The following is a 24,369-nucleotide window of genomic DNA, read 5'->3' on the forward strand; positions in this document are numbered from 1 at the left end:
TGTGCCAGGGCGGAGGAGAGACTGCGTGAGCCAATGGCCCCACACATGCACTTTCAATATGGAGGCTGGATGCTCCCACACGCCCCTGACACAAGGCACAAAATTTGCTACTTTTCCTCATATATGACTGAGGGATAGAGAGGCTCACATATGGCTCCAGCACTGTGCAACCTTACTTAGGAGTAAACACTCATCGAGCATTCTGTTTTGTGTTTAGTAACTGAGGAAAGCTTTTGGCCTATCTAGTTATACTACCCACCCACCGCCCTTCCCCACTCCTTGTTGAGAACACGGAGCAGTAATTGCAAAAGCAAACAGCTGTGTTTTTCTGGGATGCATGGCGAAGTCACTGTAGCCCGTCAAATGAGTATGAAAGGCCTTCAGGAAAAACCGCGGCAGATTTTAATACAATACAGACCCTGCAGTAATTCCTTGCCAACTCGACATTCCCCTGCAGCTGGTCAAGTGTGGCAAGAGATGAGCTTGCAGCAGAAGTCTTTGGCATCTACTTCCCTGCATCTGTGAAACCAATACATAGGATGATACACCAAAGCTGAACAGGTGTGTGCCGATAGGAGCCAGGAGGCTGCTCCTTTGGCCCTCGTTTCAAGGTCCAATTGCCAGTAAAAGAAAGAGATAAAAGGAAGGCATCTTCAATATCATCCCTCCTGTATTTGTATCTCACTCAAAAGCACCCTCTGGCTCAAAATATATGTTGTTTTTTCAACAGTATCTCCCTGAGAATGGTAAATGCCACAGATGGTTGCCACCAAACCACAGTTTAGTTTAGTGCCCTGATGGGGAAACTGTGGCCTTGTGGATAATATCAGACTCACAACTCCCATCAGCCCTGTCAGTGGTCTGCGATGATGGGAGTTGGGGTTTGACAGCCTCCAGAGGACATCGCGTTCCCCCTGCTGCAGTTTAGCGGCTATGTGAAAACCAGGAGACCGTGGTTCAAATCAAACTCTGGCTAGTCCCAATGAGCAGGCTTCATAAGCCATGGTTTGAAGTTGACTTACTATGAAACTGCTCCAAGTGTTTGGTTTAAACGTGGATCCCTGGTTCATATGCAAGCTAAGCCCCAAGTCTTTAGAACTGTCACTGCCCCCCCCCACTGCAAAAAAACACAAGATTACTCACTTCTGTGGAGCAGCATCACATACTGGATACACCTTCCAGTTGAGTTACCAACTTTTTTTTTTTTTTACTAGGCCCTGTTTTTGTGCAATTAGCATCAACCCCATCAGTCATAATGCTCATCTACATCAGAACTGATTTCTGCACAGCTCAAATGCTGTTAAATGCAACCTTATCTCCAGTGTTCAGGCTTGACTGGGTTGAGAAGGTCTGTGCATGTGAGCACTTCTATGTTGTTTTTATAAGTATGTCACGTAATTACTTAAAAAAAAAAAAATATCAAGGTGGGCTTCAGGTTTAAAAACAAACAAAAAAAATCAGGGTACCAAGGCAAAGTAGCCTGGTTTTAAAGAGAAATATTCAACGAGTGGGCAACAGTTTGCAGCCTGCGATGTGGGTCATTTTCCCAATCTTGTGTATAATCAGATGATTGCCCACCTTGCATAAATTCTGCTCTCTTGTAGACTTTACCAATATGATGATTGGTAAGAGGTGAAAGGCAAATATGGAATGTGTCACATGGTGTAGCCCTTCTGGGACTGTTCCTCTTCAGACAGCGTAAAGCAGACCCCATATTTTAATGCCTCACCTCCCAAACATTCATGCGCAATTTTTCACATTTCAAGTAGTTTAGCCTCCCAGCGTTATCTCTCCCCCCCTCCAGTATGAAGTGGTCCAGTCCTGGGAGGGCTCTTCCATGTGACAGCTCTCAATCTCTGCTCCTCCTGCTTGTGAAAGGTTTGCAGTGGAAATAACCTGGCCAGAGGCAACCAACTGTTTATCCTGAAAGTTCCCATTGCCAAAGACCACCTCCTCACTCCACCAAACGCAATCTGCTACACAAGAGAGACAACCATCATCTGGTGGTGCAGGAAGAACCTCACGCCTTGCTCCATGTGGTTTCCCAGCATGCAGGCGCAATGAACTGTATGTAGTGCTTCTGCGGGCTATATTGTTCTCAGGGGACAGGACTAGTACAGCCCTATCCTCTTCCAAAGTGAAATTGGATATGGTTTCTTACGAGTTCCATATACATGGCATGGCAGCCATTAACACCCGGTCTTTCTTTACATTGACAGACGAGGTTTGTTTTGTTTCTTGGCAACTTCAAGCTCTCGCTGGCAGTTAATCTGTCAATAGGATTGCACATGGGCTCCATTTCTGCATGCAGAAAACTGAGTGTTGTCTTTGTGCAGTTCAAAGCCAGGTCTGTTTCTTTTAAGGCTTTTCTAATTCAGTCTGTCTCCCCCTTCTTCTTTTTTTAAGAGACCAGGAAGGCTCCAAAGAAACTTGCTTCTTTATCCATGTCCACGAGCGTCATATCACTGATAGAGACAAAAATCCGATCGTTCCTCTTTAGCTGGAACACTCCCCCTTGGTAGATAGAGTAAAGTCCATATTCTGCCCTTTTCGCCCAGCAGCTAGTTCTAGCGCTTTTCAGCAGCAGAATCGGGTCTGGGTAAGTATCAACGCGCTTGGAAATGTACTGAACCATCTGCCTGGGATTCCTGACGCTGTCCGAGTCAGGGTCGGAACGGCGTTCGACACCCTCCTCTTCACGGAACCGGAAATACGTTTGGGAGTAAATGTAGTAGTAACCCGCTTGCAGTATTATCAGCTCCCCGTCCAACAAGCCTACGTTGTGGAGGAAAGAATGAGGCCAGCTGGCTGTCTGCCACGTGCCAATTTTGACTCCAAAACGGCTTCTGCTCGAGGAATCTGCAGCGGGAGGAAAAGAAGGCAAACATGTATTTTAGGTGTGTAAAAAATAATAATAATCCAGAGTAAATCCCAAACCTTTCAAGTACAAAATAAACAGCTAACGGTAATAATGATAGCGATGATGAATTAATTGCAAATGTGTACTTTTTGCAAGGGACGCGGATGGCGCTGTGGGTAAAAGCCTCAGCGCCTAGGGCTTGCCGATCAAAAGGTCAGCAGTTCGAATCCCCGCGGCGGGGTGCGCTCCCGTTGCTCAGTCCCAGCGCCTGCCAACCTAGCAGTTCGAAAGCACCTCCGGGTGCAAGTAGATAAATAGGGACCGCTTACTAGCGGGAAGGTAAACGGCGTTTCCGTGTGCAGCTCTGGCTCGCCAGAGCAGCGATGTCACGCTGGCCACGTGACCCGGAAGTGTCTCCGGACAGCGCTGGCCCCTGGCCTCTTAGGTGAGATGGGCGCACAACCCCAGAGTCTGTCAAGACTGGCCCGTACGGGCAGGGGTACCTTTACCTTTACCTTTACTTTTTGCAAGTTGAGTACTTTTGGAAGTTCTTGACAGCTTTTTATTTCAACCCAGTCTCTTTGCTCACCCTAATGCTCCCAAAGACATACAGCTCACCATTCATTTTGATGGTGTATGTTGTTGTTTATTGCTGTTGCTGCTGCAATACACAAGTGGGACCTTCAGCTATGTGTTGCCATGTACAGTGAGCTCCTGTTCTGGGTTGCAGCCAGCCCTTTCCCAAGATATTCCATTTCATCCCCCACTAAGACACATGGTAGCCACTGAACATGCTTTACATTGTGCTATTTTTTCTCCCCAAGACTTTCCCACCACTTATGTTTTCGTTCTGAATATCGCTCCTGTAAATCCTGGGGAGTTTTTCCAAGCTTGCTAATAATGCCCCTTTTCTTGTGCATGGATGATGCCCATTTTAATTATAAAGCGATCAACCAATCAGAAAATTCTGAGTTCAACCTTAAGAACATGTAGGACTGGTGTGGGGAATCTCTGTTGCTGAACGACAGTCCCATCTGCCCCAGCAAGCAATAGCCAATGACAGCGGATGAAGGGAGCTGCAGCCGCTGAACATCTGGAGAGGCAAAGTTTCTCCCCACACCAGATAGAGGTTATCTGTTCTGCTCAGAGAACACTCCAGAGTGGCTTATGTTTTGCTTTTGAGTGCTTTTATGAATTGCATGTGTAAATGTGTCACATTGTAATGCATTTATAGTTATGTTTAAGCTACTGTGCAAGTCACTTGGAGACCTCTTGTGTAACCATCAAGTTTAATTAATAACAATAGCAGTGATAATAATATAGAAATACGATTAAGCAAAATTTAAAAATACCATTTAAAACAATAGCCATCTAATATTTAACACAGCAGCAGAATCGCACATTAAAAGCAACATCCAAATGCTTTTCTTTTATTACTTTATTTAGCAGATGCATAAGCTGATTGACATAAAAATATAAACATACTCTTGCCGGAATAACATAGCGACTTACTCTGTGTGGCCCAAACACTTTTCCCAATTCTGCTTCCAGTCAAGTGAGCTGCTGTTCTGGGGACGACACTCTGACTCACAGTAGAATCTACAGTAGAAGCATCGCCTTGGATGAAAGAGAAAGAAAGGTCAGGATTTTAATCTTGGATTACTATCGCAACCACAGCATTGCTGCAGGCGAGACAGGATTTGCATATGGAGTAGTGGTCCTCCTTCTCCCTTTGCAGCTTGCGGTTGAAACACCTGATGTCGTACGGCATGCCTGGTGTCATGTGGTGTCAGGGGAGCAGCAGGTGGCCAGTCCCACCCAGGTAGCCCATGGAGAGCTGGCCACTTTTGGACCCAACCCTCTGGACAAAAGCAGCCAATGGGGAAAGACTTATGCCTCAGATCTTGGACAACAGCTAACAGTCAAAGCCGGATGGTGCTTGGGCTAGATCAGGGTAGTCAACCTTTTTATACCTACCGCCCAGTAATGCATCTTTCTTGATGGTAAAATTTCCTTTCCACCCACCAGTGCTCGATGGAAGGAGGATTCAGCCATAGAACAACCTACCGCCCACCTAGAATCCTGAAACACCCACTAGTGGGCAGTAGGGACCAGGTTGACAACCCCTGGGCTAGACAGATGACTCTCGTGGCACAGTTTCACATGTCAGGTGCATTGGTACTCCAGACTTTTTGTTCATTTAGCCCAGTGCTGGCTACTCTTAACTGACAGCAGTTCTCCAAGAGCTTTAGCAGGTCTTTCCCATTGGCTATGGCCTGATGGAGGGAAACTGGAATGGGGTCAGAGGAAGGCAATGAAACATTGTCAGCCAAATGGAAAACAAGAGCAGGTAGGAGGAAAAGGATGAATGAATTGGTCATAAATGGCCTGGAGAACGTGTCAGTCAAGAGGACATGGCAGCTCTCTTCAAATACCTTAAAGGCTGTTGCACTGGAGGAGTCAAAGACCTGGGTCTTTTCTACCCCAGAGGGCGGGACTAGATCTAATAGGCTTAAGTTATAGAAAGGTAGTAGATTTTTCAGCTGAGCATCCCTGCTGCTGAATGGCGAATGCATTCTCACAATGGACCAGTTGGGCTTTTCAGGCAGAAAGGTGGACAGCCATCTCCACATTCAACCGGTACTATACCAGTTGCACTGCCTCCTGGTAGAGTACAGGATCAGGTTTAAGGTGCTGGTTTTAACCTTTAAAGCCCTATACGGCCTAGGACCCTCATACCTAAGGGACCGCCTCTCCTTTCATGTCCCACAGAGGACCTTACAGTCTTCAAATAAAAACATCTTGGAGATCTTGGGCCACAGGGAGGTTAGGCTGGCCTCAACCAGAGCCAGGGCTTTTTTGGCTGTGGCCCCAATCTGGTGGAACGCTCTGTCACAAGAGACTAGGGCCCTGCGGGACTTGACATCTTTCCGCAAGGCCTGCAAGATAGAGCTGTTCCACCAGGCCTTTGGCCAAGGAACAGTCTGACCCCCTCTCTCCTTCTGTAATCCTCATAGAACTCTAGCCCAATGGTTACCATTAATTTGACTCTGAAAACTGTGTTATTTTACCGTTGTTAGCCGCTCTGAGCCCGGCATCATCATCATCATCATCATCATTATTATTATTATCTGTTGGGGGGTGTTTTAGTCCTGGCTTCCTTGCATTAGAACTGGCAACTGGATTAGACGGTGCAGGCCCCCTACAACATTATAGGTTGTATCCAACTAAGCGCAGACCCACTGAAATGGATGGACCTAAATTAGTCACGTTTGTCATTGTCAGTGGGTCTCCTCTTGACTTGGATACAACTCTGTGTATACCACCCTGGGCCCCCAACCTCTCTCGCTACCGAGGAAACGTAACAAGCGAATAGAAAGAGAACCCGTCTAGTTTACGCTGACACAAAACCCCACAAGTACACTGCAAAAAATATAAATTTTGCCACCCCTCCTCTCTCCCCCCGCAAACTTCTTCCTGACCTTATAACTGTATTCAACACTATAATGTTTCATAACAAATGGAACTGATCTGTAGAAAAGACTGGACTACTTGAACAAAGCGGCATGTACTTTTGTATACCTGAAGAAGTGTCTCCACCTGCATCATTCAGCCCAAACACTGAGGTCCAGCTCTGAGGGATTTCTGGCGGTTCCCTCACTGCGAGAAGCGAGGTTACAGGGAACCAGGCAGAGGGCCTTCTCGGTACTGGCGCCCGCCCTGTGTAATGCCCTCCCATCAGATGTCAAGGAAATAAACAGCTATCTGACTTTTAGAAGACATCTGAAGGCAGCCCTCTTTAGGTAAGTTTTTAATGTTTGATGTTTTATCACGTTTTTAATACTCTGTTGGGGCTGCCCAGAGTGGCTGAGGAAGCCCAGCCAGATGGGCAGGGTATAAATAATTTGGTGGTGGTGGTTTACAACAAGAAGAAAATGTTTAACAACAGTAGTAGTAACTAGAGGACTGAACCTGCAACACACCTTCTGCATTTGAAGTACAGAGCTATGGCGCTTCCCCAACGACATTCTTTGCCTTTTCTACTGATGCACTTCCCCCCCCATACACACGACTTGTCTTCCACCACAATCTACACATTCAAGTTTCCGGTGGATTTAGTCATTGGGCATTTGCAACACCAGCATATTTACTTCTATCCACCCCCGTATCCAGCCCAATACGGTGAGTAAATGTGTTGCCTGCATCAATACCTTGGACCGAGGAGGCTGCCACTTCTGCTTGGTTCCTGGCTATCATCTGCAAGAGCAAATACAATCGGTTAGCTTTTTCCCTCCCTGGTAAATTAAGAGTAGCAGAATTCCATTCTGTAAGCTGCCTAGCAATGACTCCAGCACAGCAAAGATGGATAGCAGATTGTGAGTCATCAGTGAGCCCCCCCCACCCCCTTTAAGGTACCCTAGCTTAAGGAAGACTGCTACGTACCTTTTGGGGAACTAGGATTCTTGTCAATAATGCTGGACACGGTGGGCATTGTTCATTAAAGAAATGCACACAGGGAGGTTAGGCTGGCCTCAACCAGAGCCAGGGATTTTTCGGCTGTGGCCCCAATCTGGTGGAACGCTATGTCACAAGAGACTAGGGCCCTGCGGGATTTGACATCTTTCCACAGGGCCTGCAAGACAGAGCTGTTCCACCAGGCCTTTGACCAGGGCACAGCCGGACCCCCTCCTTTGGTAATCCTCACAGAACTCTAGCCCAATGGTTGCCATTAATTTAATTCTGAATTGATTTTAGAATGCGGGGAGGGCGGGATATAAATTATTATTATTATTATTATTATTATTATTATTATTATTATTATTATTAGTTTAAAATTGTTTCTTAACTGCCCTTCGTCAAAAGGTTCCAAGATACAAATGCAAAGCTATGAGGAAAACTCTTTGCACAACGTACAAATGCAACAAACAACAATATAAGTGATGTTAATTGTGCTGTTATCATGACCTTTCACCTGTGCGTCTTTTCGATGCCTTTGTGAACCTGTCTATAAAGTCCTCTGTCTACAGCAGCCTTTTCTCAAGCTTTGGTCCCCAGGTAATGTTGGACTACAACTCCCATCATTCCTAGTCAGCAGGTATTGTGGGAACTGGTAGTCCGACAACCATCTGGGGACTCAAGGCTGCTCTACAGGAGAGCAGAGCCCTTTTTAAGCAAGACTACATGTTCCGGGTTACTTAAGCAGATTCAGTGTGCCTTAAACCAGCCTTTCCTCAACCTGTAGGTCCCCAGATGTTGTTGGACTACAACTCCCATCACCCCTAGCTAGAAAGGCCAGAGCTCAGGGATGATGGGAGTTGTAGTCCAACATCTGGGGACCCACAGGTTGAGAACCGCTGCCTTAGGCGTAAAAGAGACGCCTGTGGATCTGCTCTTGCTTTGCACGCAGTCTGGCATCATGCCCAAGGCTGCAATCCTATACACACTTACTTGGGAGTAAATCTCAACTGCATGGTGTGGGCTTCAGAGTGGACATATACAGGTATAGGACAGGAATGGTAGAGCCATTTCATACATTAAGTGGAGGCAAAACCAGCTTTGCCACAGAAAGTATGCCCCACAGACATAGCCCATTGTGGCAGCATGGGATATTTACCTGTCTAACACACACAGTGTTTCCAAGTTTTTGTTGCATTTATTACTATTACTATTTATTATCTCAGCCCCTGCTCTTTGGCCTCTAATAATTACTTATGGCCCGGAAACATAGCAAGTAATAGTATTTATTTCCTTGCTATGAAAAAGATTTGCCCTGCTGATTCCTGTGTATCATCAAGCTGTTGTTGAAGGCGTAGGAACACAAGGCAAACTGTTCTTTTCCTGGTCAGTTGGCAACCCTGCCAAACACTATTTGTTCCATTTGTACTTCCCCAACCTGGTGCCCCCCCCCCGAAAGGTTTTGAACTACAGTTGCTATCATCTGTGGGACTTGTAGTCCGGACAATTTAGAGGGCAGCTGATCAGCCATGATAAAATGGGCACAGGACATAGGTTACAACATTATGTTTGCTGACTGGGAAAAGTTATGGACCACCGGTATGAAGTTTACGGCATGTAATGCCCTGAAAGAAAACATTATGAAAATGATATATAGGTGGTACATGACCCGAGTCAAGCTTGCAAAGATATACCATTTGCCTGATAATAAATGTTGGAGTGTAAAGATGCTGAAGGATCATTCTTTCACCTCTGGTGGACTTGCCCTAGAGTGAAGGCCTTCTGGGAAATGATATATAATGAGATGAAAAAGGTATTTAAGTATACCTTCCTTAAGAAACCAGAGGCCTTCCTCCTGGGCATTGTCGGCCAGAGTGTGCAAAAGAAGGATCGAACCTTTTTTTTTGTACGCCACAACAGCAGCAAGGATACTCATTGCTAAAAGCTGGAAAACTCAAGATTTGCCCACACTGGAAGACTGGCGGCTGCAACTGATGGGACTATATGGAACTGGCTGAGATGACTGGCAGAATCCGAGACTTGGGAGAAGAACTGGTGGAGGAGGACTGGAAGAAATTTAAGGATTATCTACAAAAATACTGTAAATTGTATGAATGTTAAGAAAGATGTAAGATCTGTAACAATACGGCTCCAACAAATTTGTAATAAGGAATACAAATTTGAACCTAACTGAAAGAAAAGACAAATTTTGGATAAACAGTATTTTATAATTAAGCTTCAATAAGAGAGTGGTTAAATTTCAAAATTTGAGATATTAATATTGGAAAATTTTATTATATAAATTAAAATAAGTTAATAATTTGCTGGCAAAATTTATGAGTTTAGAAAGCAGGAACAAGAGTCGTGAGGAAGTCCAAGGAGGTGTATGAAATGTGGATACCGGAAAATGTTATGCTACTATATGTCTTTATTGTTAAACAAAAATTTAATAAATATTATTATAAAAAAAAAAAATTAGAGGGCAGCTGGTTGGGGGCAGCTTTAGATCCAGGTACACCCTTCAGAGTTTGACCAAACTGTGGGAGGCAGTGGAAGACAAGAGTGCCTGGCGTGCTCTGGTCCATGGGGTGACGAAGAGTCAGACACGACTAAACCACTAAACAACAACAACACCCTTCAGATGTTTAAGGTACTCGATCTACAAAAAACGGCAAGCCCTGAAGGGGGCCAAGATTCTTGTAGCAAAGTTCTTTTTCTGATTTCACGTGATGCAGGTATTACAGGCGTACCTTTTTTATTAATCGTAAGAGCTGCAACTTGACTTGCCAGCAGGGGTCGCCCTCTTCATTGTAACTGGAATCGTCCAAGTCTTCCAGGGAAAAGTTTTCTCTGGTAAGGCAAGCATAGCCGTTCTTCGAGTAAGTATCTCGAAGCTGTGTTTGGAAAAAGAAGAAAAAAAGGAAGTGTAAGACAATTGGGCAAAACTCCAGAGAGATCAGGAGATGCACAAAATTTCAGTTAAGTGAACATCAGAAATTTCTTCTGTAGGTGGGTAAGTAGCAAAGCCCTTTCTGTTCTTAATGCTACATTGCAAAAAAATCAAACACATTTATAAAAGACCTAAATGGTTGGTCTTATTTTTAAAGCACATCAAAGCAAGTAGATAAATAGGTACCACTCTGGTGGGAAGATAAACGGCGTTTCGGTGCACTGCTCTGTTTCGCCAGAAGCGGCTTACTCATGCTGGCCACATAACCCGGAAGCTGTACACCAGCTCCCTCAGCCAGTAAAGCGAGATGAGCGCCGCAACCCCAGAGTCGGTCACGACTGGACCTAATGGTCAGGGGTCCCTTTACCTTTTTATCCCAGGGAGCTGGTTTACACTAGATCACTCTATTTGTCCATCCAGATTGATACCGTTGACTCTGACTGGCTGCAGCTCTGCAGCATTTTGAGGGTCTTCCCATCTCCTGTTCCTCTCAACTGCAAATGCCAGCGATTTGACGCTGCATGCAAACATCTTGCCCTATATTACAGGGAGGGGATTTCGGCAGAATCGTCAGAAAATTCATCATCACTGTGACAATTCTGCGGAACTCTCTTCCTTGAAATATGGCTCCCTGGTAGCATTTGATTCCACAGTGAGATCCTAGATTGGTCTGCTCAAATGCAAACGCCATTGAGTTCGATCGGGATTTCCCCCACATAACTGTGTATGGGATATTAAGTTAGCAAGCTCATGGAAGGCTTACTTCTGAGTAGGCACAACACAGATCACATCGTGCTGCATGAATGCATTTAATGGACCACCTTTTATTGTTTGTTTATAAAATATTAGGGGGGGTTGGAACTGTGCCAATTCCATTTTAAAAACAAACCAGTATGTGTCACCTCTTGAGATTTCTGGCAGCTTACTAAAGCATTTGTGGAGCTGAAAAACATTTCTGTGTTTGTTGGGGGGGGGAGCAGGATATACCCAAGATTTAGCAGAAGAAAAATAAAGGGAGTCTCTTGCACCAAAGTGTATTGATTCGCGTAGCAATGAAAATAGCATTTTACAATTACACCAAAAGTTTCTCGTGAAATACAAAGAAAAGTCCCAAGTAAATAAGTCACAAAGTCACATCAAATTGTTGGCAAGCTGAATGCTAGGGACCCTCAATCTAGCTTTAGTTGCAGATGAGCTGTTGAACGCAACCAGTCAGTTTCTCCATAGAAAGGCATTGAAAGACCCTTTCTAGCTACTTCACTGGGACCTGGCCAGCATCTTTTTCCACATCTGCTTCAGCTACTGGTGGACAGTTTCAGTACATCAGTTTTTCTTGCTGGACTGGGGCACAAATCTTCCGCAGAAACTCCGGAACCCTACAATGCATCGTTGGCCACTTAGCCAGTTTGGCATACGTTTTTAAGCCCAAAGCCATAAGTCGTGATCCTCAACAATCTAGAAAAACGACTAGGTCTGTGTCGACGGAAGTACTGTGAGGGGGAGAGCTTTATTCGTAAGAAGCACACCACCACTGCAGAGTGCACACGCAGGGTGTTTTAAACATGTTTTGGCCCCCTTCAGCTCCCTTCCCCTTGCTTCCCCCACCCCAATAATATAATATTCTCTCCTCCCTGGGCCTCTTTGCAAACATCTGTTACTCTCCATCCTCCACTAAGGCCTCATCCAGATACTCTTTTGTGTACAGGTCCATGCTTTAAAACTCTGTGTCAGAGCGCTTTCCCTAAAAAAAACCCCACTCTCACTGAAAACTATTCTGTGGGAAAACTGAATTGCCATAATAATAATAATAATAATAATAATAATAATAATAATATTTATACCCCGCCCTCTGGGCAGCTTCCAACACTTTTTTTTAAAAAAACCCAAATAATAAAATATCAAATATTAAAAACTTCACTATACGGGGCTGCCTTCAAATGTCTTCTAAAAGTTGTGTAGTTGTTCATCTCCTTGGTATGTGAAGAGGGTGGGTGCCACTACTGAGAAGGCCCTCTGCCTAGTTCCCTGTAACCTCACTTCTTGCAATGAGGGAACCGTCAGAAGGCCTTCGGAGCTGGATTTCAGTGTCTGGGCTGAACGATGCAGGTGGAGACACTCCTTCAGGTCTGCATAAAAGCAGGGAGACTCTGACATAGAGCTTTAAAGCGTGAACCTCGTGCCCAGAAAGTGTGGTGCAAAGGCAAAGTGTGAGTCAGCCCTAACTCTTGAATTGCTCAAAATAAAGAGACAGAAAACAGTTCAGTACAGTAGTAGAACCGACCATCAGTCCTGACTGTTCATATATTCAGTTATGATGTGTACGGAATCTTCTTAGGACAATCAATTCAACAAACTCAATGACGCTTACTCCTGAGTAGACATGTGGAAGATTGCACTGCTGAGCACCTACAAGTAAGATTCTTCCCCATCCTCACCATAGAGGGCAAATGTACCCCACCCACATCTGATGAGCAAAACCAGAATAAATAATGCACAGCAACAGTGTGGAATGAATTGTGCAAATTTGCTCAATAATATATGCAAGTCACTGGATTTTTAAAAGACTGGATCCCCCACTGTGTTCCCCATAGGAATCCATGCTCGATTCTACTGCGTGGCTCATTAGAAAGCCTCCGGAAAAGGATTCCCCACCCCTCTTTTTCCCCAATCGATAATTTCATAGGTGTGGAGGACTTGTAAACAGAGGTTGTTGGCACCTCAGAGCTTTGCATCCTTGTGCTGAGAGGCAGCCAAGGACAGCCCTGCCTGCTGCACCTCACCGGATACAACACATCTGGATGTAAACACAGCTGTGCCACAGGTGACCTGGCTTGGCCGCAGTCTGAAGAGGCAGACTAGGTCCCAGGCGATGGGGTGCGATGGAGGAGGAGAGCCAAGCAGAGGCGGCGGCAAAGAGAGAGAAGGTTTAGGAGGAATGTGACCACAAGATTAGAAGCATTAAGGGAGCTGAGAAGAGGCGGATTGGAGGACTGTGAGTGGAGCAACTGGGGTTGGAAGGGAAAGTGCGTACAAAACTTTGGATGGCGACTAAAACAGCCGTAAAGTCTCATGGAAGAGGCTAATGGATAAATAGAGAATTGTCTCCCCAAGTTGCCTCTGTAAACTTAAGCCAGCATGAGGCTCTGAAGAAATCCTATTAGGTGGATTTCAGGAACTATTGACTAGGGCAGCGGCTTTGAGTCATGGAGCACTTTTCAGGAGAGAAATCAGTCATGCTTTTGTCGCCCTTATACCAAAGGCACATATTTACTTTTCTTCCCAATGACTATGTGGAGCACAGTTTGGGAACCTCTGGACTAGGGGAAAAGATGTAAAAATGATCTGTGCAAAAGTTCAGCACTGAAAGGAAGATTCTCAAATCTGCGAAATCCCCGTTGCTCTTGGCAGACCTCAGGTGGTGTGAAGAACTGGAGTGAAACCCAGATTCAAATCACCACAGGCGCACAGCAGTGTGAAGAAACAAAGAGTGGGCCCTGTAACTGGATCAGGCTGAAGATCCACTCGATTATGTGTACTCTTGTGACTAACTGCCCCGGGAATCCCAAATGAAATGAAAGCATGTTTGCAAAACACAGGAAATTCTGGAACTCAAAGAAAACCAAAAGCAGACACATTAAAAATAAATACAATGAACATTTTATTATTTGGGGCAGAGCAAGGAGGGGAGAGCCACCAAACAATACAAAATAAAAACCTTCCACCCACCCTGAAAACGATATTAAGCAGTACTATGGACTTTAATATTGGACCTTTGGAAGACTGGATGATGGAGGGCTTTTCCAGCGTTGGAAGAAAGCTGAGGTCTTCCTGGCGGCCGCTCGCTCTTCATTCCACCTGCCGTTGCGTCTTTCATTCGGTGGCCGCCATCTAAAAGGGAAACAAGGGGGAGCATTTAGCAATCCCTTCTTCCAGTCGCATCTGCTCCCTCCCTCCCTATTCATCAACGCAAGGCCAAACTATCCCCTAGAAGTTAACCTACCCAAGCAATCAATGTAGGAGGTGTGCCAGCCGCTGGAGGTGGGTTCTTCTTCCTTTGGCATGATTCGGAACCTCTTGAGGACCTGTCAGTTCACAGGGAGAAGAGAAACGTAGCCTTCTTCAGTTTATAAACCAGGAGTGGGGAGCCTGTGGCCTTCTATACAGTGGTACCTCGCAAGACGAAATTAATTCGTTCTGCGAGTTTTTTCGTCTTGCGAATTTTTCGTCTTGCGAAGCACGGATTCCCATAGGAATGCATTGAAAATCATTCCCATAGGAATGCATTGAACGTTTTCGTCTTGCGAAGCAAGCCCATAGGGAAATTCGTCTTGCGAAGCAACTCAAAAAACGAAAAACTCTTTCGTCTTGCGAGTTTTTCGTCTTACGAGGCATTCGTCTTCTGAGGTACCACTGTACGTTGTTGTTTTACTACAACTCCCATCAGCTGTGGTAAGAGGGGGAAGATGGGAGTTGCAGTCCACTAACACTGGGAATACCACAGGTTCCCCCGTCCCTGCTATAAATACTGCCATCACACCACATCGTGTCTCTTTTCTTTGCCACTGGTAGGCTCCCACCAATACATACGTACTCAATTCATGCATTCAGTGGACAACGACGCCTTCTGCTTTCCTTTTCCAGAGAATCAGACCTTTTTTTGCATTCCTTTCCAGCGAAACTCTGCAGCAGTTTGCATCTCTCTTTCTCTGTGTGTCTCAATCTCAGGATCGTGGGTATGAGTCCACACTGGACGAAAGATTCCTGCCTTGAAAAGGGGGTTGGACCAAATGATCTTTGTGGTCCCTTCCAACTCTACAATTCTATATGGAGACTTCTGCACAAGTTTTGAAGGCGTACAGGAAGAGCTCTGTGCGAGCTTTGAAGCACAGCTCAGGTCTTTGGAGGTACCTTAAAAACCACAGAGTGGCCAAACAAACAAACAAAAAACCCCACTGTCAACTAGTTGAAGCTCTATCCAAGCTTAGCACACTTCTTTCTCTGTAATGGAACCAAGCCAGTAATAGCAGCCAAGCCCATTTCCCTTCTAACCCAGTTTGTTATGACTTGGCTTCACCCCAGGGCAGACTGGGTGGGGGAATTTTCAGCGTCATTTTCTGCCGGTGGCTAGTTTCTCACAAACTATGAGCCAGAAAGTTGCACGAATGTCGGGCAAGGAAAAATACAGGGATGTGAAAAATCAGCACAGGCCAACTCGCCCCTCTTGACCCATCAAAACCATTTTACACCTGGGGCATCTCTGCATTCCTCAGCTTAAGGTAAAAGCCAGAGGAACCTGGAGGGGGAGAAGGAGAAAAAGCAGAGAAAACAGGACGTCTCCAATGAGAACAGCATGCCTCGCATTCTTCCTTTGGTCCAGGTAATAAAGATATCTCCGCATTCCAAATCCTCCAAGCCATCAGCTACAAAAACTTGCATGGGTCATTTGCTTCTGCGGCTTCCACATCCGAAGACTGGTATCAAATACGACGAGATTGTGGTTTCGTTCAAGGAATGTGATCTACTCACACACACACACACAATAAAGTCAACTGTGGCAGGGTTCCCCTTTTTCATTTTCTTGTAGCATCCAAAAAATAAAGTGCTCATTTGTTTTCTCTGCAACCCTTTTGGGAGCGAGACTTGAAATCTCAAAATCCACATTTGGGGGAAATGCCTCTACAGCCAGCCAAAATGTTCCAAAAGCAGCGTGCAGAGTTTTCGTGTTCTCCAGAAGGACCCAACTTGGGTTACTCATCCTACGATTTTCCTCTTGGAGATGGGACCCAAAAGAAGAACCAATCCATTCAGCAGATTCACAGAGCTGCATTTCCACCCTTCTGCACAGCAAACAAATTGTGGAAAGCATTTTCATATGTTAGATCAGTTTTTCCTTTCCATGTAATTCCATCACTGAGAGCCCTGCAAGGAGGAAGCTGCTACTGGTGGTCAAGAGCGATTTTCTTTGTTCCCCTTCCTGGTTCCATATCCTGCAGGAAACCCCCTTTGAACAAGGCTCTTAGAACCCCCCAACTTCAGAAGATGTGGCCCCAGAGATGATGCGACACTTGGTCAACAACAGAAAGCAGCCAAATTCAATGAGTTGCGGGAAGGCAGGGGGAAGTGTTTCAATAGACTAGGCTGAACAGTAGTCTACTTTGATTGGCTTCCACTGTGAGATCCTCCATAACCAACCATGAAGCCTAGCGCCAGTCTTATAGAAACTCGGATATATATATAAGCTAATCGGTGAAATTCGTTGTTGTTAATTTCATTTCTCTGCCGCTTTATATTTTAAAGGAAAAAACCTCAAAGCGGCTTACAACACATTAAAACATCAAATAAAACAAGCCAGAGACAATAAATTTCCATTGATCAGCCGGCTGGCCGGTGCACAGCATCTTTTGTGAAGATGTCAGTCGCCAAACCTGGCGCCATGACACCTTCACTTGGTCGCAAAATGCGCCTGGGGAATTTTGAACACTGCTCTCTGTGTTTGGCCCTCAGGACTCTTCCAGACCCCTCTTCTCCCCAGTGCTGCTCCACAGCCTCCTTTTGCATAGCTAGAATGTGCCCTGGAACTCTGGAAGATGCCATTTGCTTGCCTAGATGGAGAAAGAGGTTTGGGGGTGTTTAGAAACCTCTGAACTCCTCTGTAGCTGCAGTGTGACCAGCCAAGTCAGAGAAACTTCCATTATTTCACCCGCTTCCCCTTTGCCCAGCCACCTTGAGAAGTGGCCAATGACATCATGCAATCTTCAGATTGAAGAAAAAGTTCCCCCGTTCTCCCGCCTAGCAATTCTCTTTCCCCCGAAACTCCCGCAACACAATGTTGAAAGTCCAACATTCTGTAGCGATGCCGTGTCTCAGAATTTTCGCTTTCAGAGCGGTTTTCAGCCTACAAGGATGACTCCTGCAATCAGCCAGAACGCTCTGCATGGGAGAGTTTCATTCTCAACAACAACCAGGGCTTTATTTAAGGTTAATGTTGTGCGGGTGGCCGAGTCGGCAGATTCAGATGACTCCAGGGGAAAGCATCTAGCCAGGAAAACCACAACAGATCTTCTGCCTGAATGGTTTTGAACTTCTTTTTTAACAAACCATCCAAAAAAATTTCCCATGGCCTAGATTAAGTTATTCATGACCAATGCAATAACCCCCCACCCAAAAAAAATTGAAAACTTGATAGAAAAGGAAAACAAGCAAGAGGAAGGAAGAGGGAACAGAGGGAATGAGGTCAGGGGAAGCAGAAATAGCAATTTAAAGTCAAATGCAGCTTGGTCTATAGCTAACAGTTTCGTTTCTTCTATTCAAGACTATCTGCTCCTTAGCTATCAATTCCTCTTATTCATCACTTAGTTCACCCAAGGTGTTTGCTCCAAAAGCAGAAGAGGGCGGGAATTTTGTGAAACGATAATTCCCCCCCTTTCCAGAAATACAAGGAATTTAAAACTAACAAAGAAAAAGCAGGTTGTGCACTAGTGCAACCCAAATCAGACTAAGATTAGTTTTATGCTCACTTAGTTTGTGAGTAATATCCACTGAATTTTGTGGGATTTATTTCAGAGTAATCATGCCTAGGGCTTGGATTGCATTAGAACTTGTTGCCTCGTCTGCAGAACGCATTCTAAATTCCAAGATCCGGATTTTGAACAAAATTGGAATTGGGAGATAAAACTGGACACAGGGTTATGGGGCGCTGGCAAGAGAATAAGCAGTGTGTTGACCAGCCAAGCTGCATCTGAAAATGATAAATGCACGAGTGTTCAGGAACCAATCCTGGACTTCCTCCTCCCAGTACTTGCACAATCCGGCACAATGGGTTTGTTTTCTTGTGAAACAGCAAGATTACAGGATTGCACCATAAACTGCAGGAAAATTTACAGAGAAGCAGGCAAGAGTTTACAGCGAGAAAACACCTGGGCATTGCGGTTTCCAGAACAATTATGTAGTCAGGTTTATCTTCTGCTAAAAGCAGACAATACTAGCAACATGTCTAGATAAATAGGTGCACAAGGAAGTCACTTTGAAAAATTAATGGGCAGTGACCTAGAAAAGGGACAACAGTAAAGACTTTTGGACCAATTGTGTGTGTTGCACTCAAGCACAAGGAATTGGCTCTATACTGTTAGTATTGCTCCTCCAAGCACAAAGCAAATTCCACCACTTCCTCCCTTACCCCACCCCTTAGTACAGCTGTGGAGAATCTCCAGATGGTGTCAAACTACAACTCCCATCATCCTTGGTCATACTTGCTGGGGCTGATGGGAACTGTAGTTCGGGAACATCTGGAAAGCCAAAGTTCCAGATGTTGGGAGTACAACTCCTATCACTCTTTTGCAGGGCTGCATTTTTGATTTCTTGTGCAGGTTTCATTTTTGGAATAACAAATTTTCAGAGTAGTTTTTACAGTTATATAAAAAAATTACTGATCTGGTTATACTATACTACTCAAAGACAACCTTGAAGCATTGAGTGTGTGACTTCAGTTTGACAAATCTGTCCTCTTTGCTAAAGTGAGCTAAAGGAGGAGTCTGGGTGATTTCTTCTTAGGTGCATACTTTTTTCTTTTTTTTTACTCTGAGCTGTTTGCTCTTATGCACTTTCCTGGAGTAGGAGTCTTCCCCACCTTTCCCAAAGGATGTCAAACAGACAAGACTTAAAAACAAACAAAAAACAACTCTCTCTAGGCTAATAACTCTATTGTTTGGAAGACTTCCTGGTTGCTATAAATGCATTCTCCCCTCCTTTGCAGCATAAGTGACAGCTGCCCAAACAATACAATGGGAAAATCCAGGATTGTATTTGTGATTGCATAGCCATGCGTCCCCACCCCTCAAGAAAGAAAGTAGGACCAAAGACTTCTTCCCAATTCAGATCTTATTTCATGTGAAAAAGTAAGTCAGTAATTTTTTTAAAAAAAGTTTTGTGGTTTTGTTTTGTTTTGAATCCTTCTTCCAGTGAAAATAGAAAGTTTCTGCTGCTATTTTGCACACATTGCAGGACGGAGTGGGGTTCAGGCTCAAGAGTGTATACTGTTTCTAACACCCCTGCAGTGTAGTCCAATGTATGTTAGAAGTGAACATGAGCCTGAGAGAGCTTACACAGCAGTCCTGCACTGCAGCCCAGTATTTTTGAGCCTATACAGTCGTACCTCCGGTTGCGAACGCTGTGGCTTGTGCGTTTTCAGGTTGCAGACTGTGCCGAACCCGGAAGTACCGGAATGGGTTACTTCCGGGTTTGGGTGCTCACACATGCGCATAAACATAAGATGATATCACACGCATGCGCAGAAACGCCAAACCACATCACGCGCATGTGCAGCGCTGTGGGTTGTGAACGTGCCTCCCGCACGGATCACGTTCACAACCCGAGGTATGACTGTATTGCAAAGCAGGGGTTCAAAGACAGATGTATGGCAACCACCCTTCAGTGCAGTCCATTGTTATGCCCAGTTTTCTGTTGTTGTTGTCGTTGTTGTTGTTGTTGTTGTTGCTTGCTTAAGGAAAACGCAGGTGACACTGCAAAGTTGCACTTTCTTTCCCACCTTTAGGAGTCCCCCTATTCTCCCACCACCCAAGCAGAAAAGCAGCTGGAAATGTAAATTTGGACCATGGAAATAATCCCTTCTGCAGAGCCTCAGAGATGCAATAATTTGCACCCTTTTCCCACAAGGCTGTATTTCCCTACAAAGACACACATTCAGAAAACCCATTAGTAATCCAAGCCACATGGTTATTATACAAAGCCTAATAATGCTACTCTGCAAGTTTATGACCCTATTGCCTCTTTCTGCCAGGGGTTTGTTTACACCACCACCAAATACATCCCAGTTTGCATCTGAAGCCCAATGTAACAGGATTGTGGCTGGAGATTCCCTTCCCAGCTCAAATTGGTTGCATGCCAAGAGGATAGTCCTCTGACTTGCATGCAGTTCTGCTCCCCCCCCCCCCCCAGCAAAGCAAGGACAGGAACAATCCAAATCACCTTGTTGAGCAGTGTGTGTCAATCTAACTTTCTTAAGTCTATGGCAGAAAGAGATGTTTGTCCTCTTGAGAAAGACGAGCATGGGGTAATTCTGAGACCTACAATTTCGCTGGCCATGATCATCTTCGTTCAGAGGAAGGAAAGCGTGGGAAATGCAGCCCCAGTATATAAAAAGTGCAAGTACAGTAAAGATAAATAAAGCAATAAGGCACACCCCTCCTCTGCAAGCCCTCCAGGAATAGCTCGTGAGTTGCCCATGTGACCAAAACACTTGTGTGTCCAAACAAGAAATCGTAATGAAGTTCTGCACCAACGCTAGTCACAGAGAGAGCGTTTATCACATTGGTAACTTGGGACTTCATCCTAGTCGCATAGGGCTGACAAAGCCTGGTTTGTCTCATTCGTCTTCACAACAAGCCTGTCAGGTAGGCCAGGCTGAAATTCCCGAAGGCTTCCACCCTCCCTAGACAGCAGGGTAATTGATCAGGATTGATGCGAGTTGTAGTTTATCAGATGCTGAAGGAAAACAGGCTTCTCCCCGCCCCACAATCATCTCTGCAAGAAGTCTACCCAGCTACTCATTCAGTAAAGATGTATCTGAATGACTCTTCCTAAGGAGAAGGGCACTTTGGTTCACGTTAAGTGGAGAGAACAGAAAAATGCAAGTGGATGTGTGAATGTCCCCCTCTTTGGGGTCACAAGAGGTTGTTCTACCTTCTTCTGTACCAATATGAGAACTCTTGTGTATGAAGAGTGCAGGTGTGGAAATAAAAGTTCTTCTATGTCTCCTGCACCATGACAATTCAGGTAATCCAGATATTTATTTATTCATTATTAAATAACCCTTCTGGACTGTACACAACTGCATACAACAATATTACTCTTAAATTTCTGTGAGTATTACCAGAATCCACCTTTGCTCAGGACTCCTGATGGCTGGGCTGGATTTGCATTAACAGATAGAGGTTCTTTCACTGTATCTCCGTGATAGAAAGATAACTTGGTGGCATGTTGCTACAACTGAAACACGAGATTGTAATACTCGGGCGTATTAAAAATGAGAGGTGCTTGGCAATTTTATTTCTTTTTATTACAGCCACTAAAAGAGATTTTTATTGAATTGTTTTTTATGTAACGAAAATGACACACACACACATGCAAAATCTTCTCCAGTTCAGAATGTAAGAAACCGTGCAGCCTTATTTTTGGAATAGATAGGTAGCCGTGTTGGTCTGCCATAGTCAAAACAAAAAAAATTCCTTCCAGTAGCACCTTAAAGACCAACTAAGTTAGTTCTTGGTATGAGCTTTCGTGTGCATGCACACTTCTTCAGATACACTGAAACAGAAGTTTCCAGACCCTTCTATATAATGAGAAGGTGGGGAGGGGTATTACTCAGAAGGGTGGTGGGAATGGGTGATTGGAAGGGATTGGAAGTGATTGGAATCACCCATCTCATGGAGTATCTCAGAAAAAAAAACGCTCATCAAAACAACTTGTAATTTCCAGATCCAAATGCAGAGGTTATCCTGCAAACAGAACCCTTTATCTCCTTTGGAAAGATAAACCGAGATACGGAGAGGAATTAAGCAATCAAATACTTCTCTTTTCCAAGAAGCCTTTTGTTTATGCCAGCTCAAAAAAATTATGACCATTTTTCTTTCTTTTTTTAACAGAAGGAAGCAAAACAAAAACAGGGGGACTTGTTGGTCACAGCTTGGAACGCCAGTTGAGTTTAGCCACTACTTGAAAACAAAAGCACTCTAGGTTTGGGAAAGAGCTTCGAAGGGGGCGGGGACGAACCTTTTCTGTTTTATGAGAGGATTATGGAGCCATTTAAGTCTCTTACACGTCAAACCATTTGCCCCTTGCAGTGTTTGAAAGCACATTTTCAACAGCAGGAAGAACCTGGGGAGGAAGGAACATTTGTGCTGTACCGCAGGGGTAGGGCTTCAGCTATAGCCAGCATAACCAATGGTGAGGGATGATGGAGGCTGGAGTGCCAAAACATCTGGTTCGCCATTGATGGTTTAAGGTAGAAGAGCTCCTCTTTTATCTTTTTTCACTTGGCCATCTGGGGATCATCCATTCTGGCAAGAACAAAGACTCCAGCTGTCGGACCCCCTTCCCCAAAAGTGAGCAATGTTTTTTTCTCCCTTTGCCATTTTGTCAGAGTTTTCACAACAGGCAGGATCGAACTGCAAAAACTTTTCCTGCAGCTCCAAAGTGGCCGACGGCCAGGATTATGGGAGGGAACTGCGTGTCCGGAATGCGCACAACCCACACAACGAAAAGAACAACAAACTACTGACACAGAATGATAGCGTGATGGGGGTGCAGCGTTATTGATTATGCAGAAGACCTTCTGCCAGGAAGGTCTGAGCTATTCATAATTTGCAGGACTACAATTCCCATCATCCTTTGACCATGGGCCAGTATAGAGGAGGATTGCTGGGGGTTAAACAACATCTGGAAGGCCACAGGATCCCACCCACCCCGCTCCAGATGTTACCCAAATCCCTGGCCATTGGCCAAGCGACACACATACTTTTTAATTTGGAGGGGGAAGAGTTTTTGTAATGTAACTCGCATTCAAATCTTTTGCCCGGTTTCCTCGGAAGCAAAGTCCCGATGCGACCAATGCAACTTGCTCGCGAGGAACTTGCTCGCAGAGCACTGGGATCCCGATCCTGCCGGAAGCATTATAGCCTCAATGAAGGGTTTACTTGAGAGTTAAGTTGCATCGGGTTGCAGACGTGCAATTTCCGTTTCCTCGGAAATAAGCGCGCGCGCGCTCAGGGCTGCAAACCAGCCCTCCGCCCCATGCACTTTTACTTGCAAGTAAGCCCCACCAAAATCAGTGGCACTTACTTTAAGGCAAACAGGCTTAACCTCTGCCAAACCTTTTGTTTTCAAGTAAATAGAACCCGTTGAATGCTAAACTTCCCCCGGTTTCTTTGTCCGGGAAAGAAAACAAACGGTTAAATGAGTTTGAAGAAGTCAAAACAAACGTGCAATTGAACATTTCCCCTTTTTAATTATCCTCTCCCTTCCTAGGAGTTTTACTTCAAAGTAAGCCTAGTGAGGATCGCTGGGATCCCTCGAATTAACCACGCCTCTCCGCCTAATGGCAGAACTTTCCCTTTACTTTACGAACAAAGAACTAAGGGAGGGGGGGGAGGCAGGCAAGTTGGGGCTCGGGAGCGATCCGGCCCTTAATCCAGAGAATCAAGCCCAACGTGTTGCAACTCGCGTGGGAGAATAAAGGCAACGCTGCAAAATGGAGAAGGGAAAAACCATGCATTTATTTTTTAAAGCATGCACTCCCTGGGAGCTATGCCCCAGTGAACTCAACGGGATTTACTCCCGAGGAGACCTCTGCAATCTATCTAAATATACACATAGGCATGCACTGCGAGGAAGCTGCAAGGATCCGCCCGCCTGCCCTGCGGCAGAGGAAAAACAAAAAAACCCAACACGGATCTCCACGCGCGAATTTTCCACTGACCTGTTGCAGCTCATTTGAGAAATAAAGGAAGGTAATAGCCACGCATATGGATTGCAGGAGCAGCGAGAAGATGAGCACCAGGCCGCAGGTCTGGCCGGTGCTGGGGCCGCTGGAAGCCAGCATGATGCGCGCTGGAGACAAAGGGGAGCGCGCGGCGCCCCGAGCATCCGCTTGCGTGTCTCTCTCGGTGGGGCGGGCTGGGGGCAGAGGCAGACACGACGGCAGCTGTGCTGAACAGCCTCTCCTACTCCTCTCTTTAAATGAAGGTGGAGTCACTTCCCACAGTTGAAACTCTTTTATGTCTCCTCCTACTCCTCCTGCCGCCTCCCTGGCCATAGGAGGTTTTAAGGACTTTTGAAAGAAACGAGAGAGGAGGAAGGAATAGAAAGCTGCAGGAAGCAAGGCGGATTTCTTCCTAATGCTCCGGAACGAGCTGCTGCGCTCTTTTGTATTTTGCAAATCTTTGCAACCCCTTTGCAAAAGCAGTTGGGGATGCTTTCGGCGTACAAAGGGTGCCCCGTCAGCGTGGTGCTGAGTTCAAGGGCGCAAAGCCAGAGACAAGTATAAACAGGAGGGGTCCAAACAGACATGGGACGTATGTGGCACCTCGGG

General features: G+C 45.3%; 1 protein-coding gene across 2 annotated transcripts; it reads right to left on the reverse strand.

The window, feature by feature from the left end:
- Nucleotides 1–1,376: 1,376 nt before the first annotated feature.
- On the reverse strand, nt 1,377–24,157 carry TNFSF10 (TNF superfamily member 10). Of its 2 annotated transcripts, none has more exons than XM_083739858.1 (5): nt 23,758–24,157; nt 10,066–10,209; nt 7,072–7,117; nt 4,373–4,477; nt 1,377–2,859 (listed from the first exon to the last, which is right to left on the reverse strand). In XM_083739858.1, exons 1-5 carry the CDS (start codon nt 24,091–24,093, stop codon nt 2,402–2,404), a joined length of 1,089 nt encoding a protein of 362 aa, XP_083595984.1. In that variant the 5' UTR covers nt 24,094–24,157; the 3' UTR covers nt 1,377–2,401. The 2 variants fall into 2 exon arrangements, with proteins under 2 accessions (XP_083595984.1, XP_083595985.1); XM_083739859.1 differs by lacking the exon at nt 23,758–24,157 and adding an exon at nt 14,036–14,337.
- Nucleotides 24,158–24,369: the final 212 nt, after the last annotated feature.

The sequence above is a fragment of the Podarcis gaigeae genome (genome assembly GCF_964106915.1).
Source record: "Podarcis gaigeae genome assembly, chromosome: 5".
Taxonomy (NCBI): domain Eukaryota; kingdom Metazoa; phylum Chordata; class Lepidosauria; order Squamata; family Lacertidae; genus Podarcis; species Podarcis gaigeae.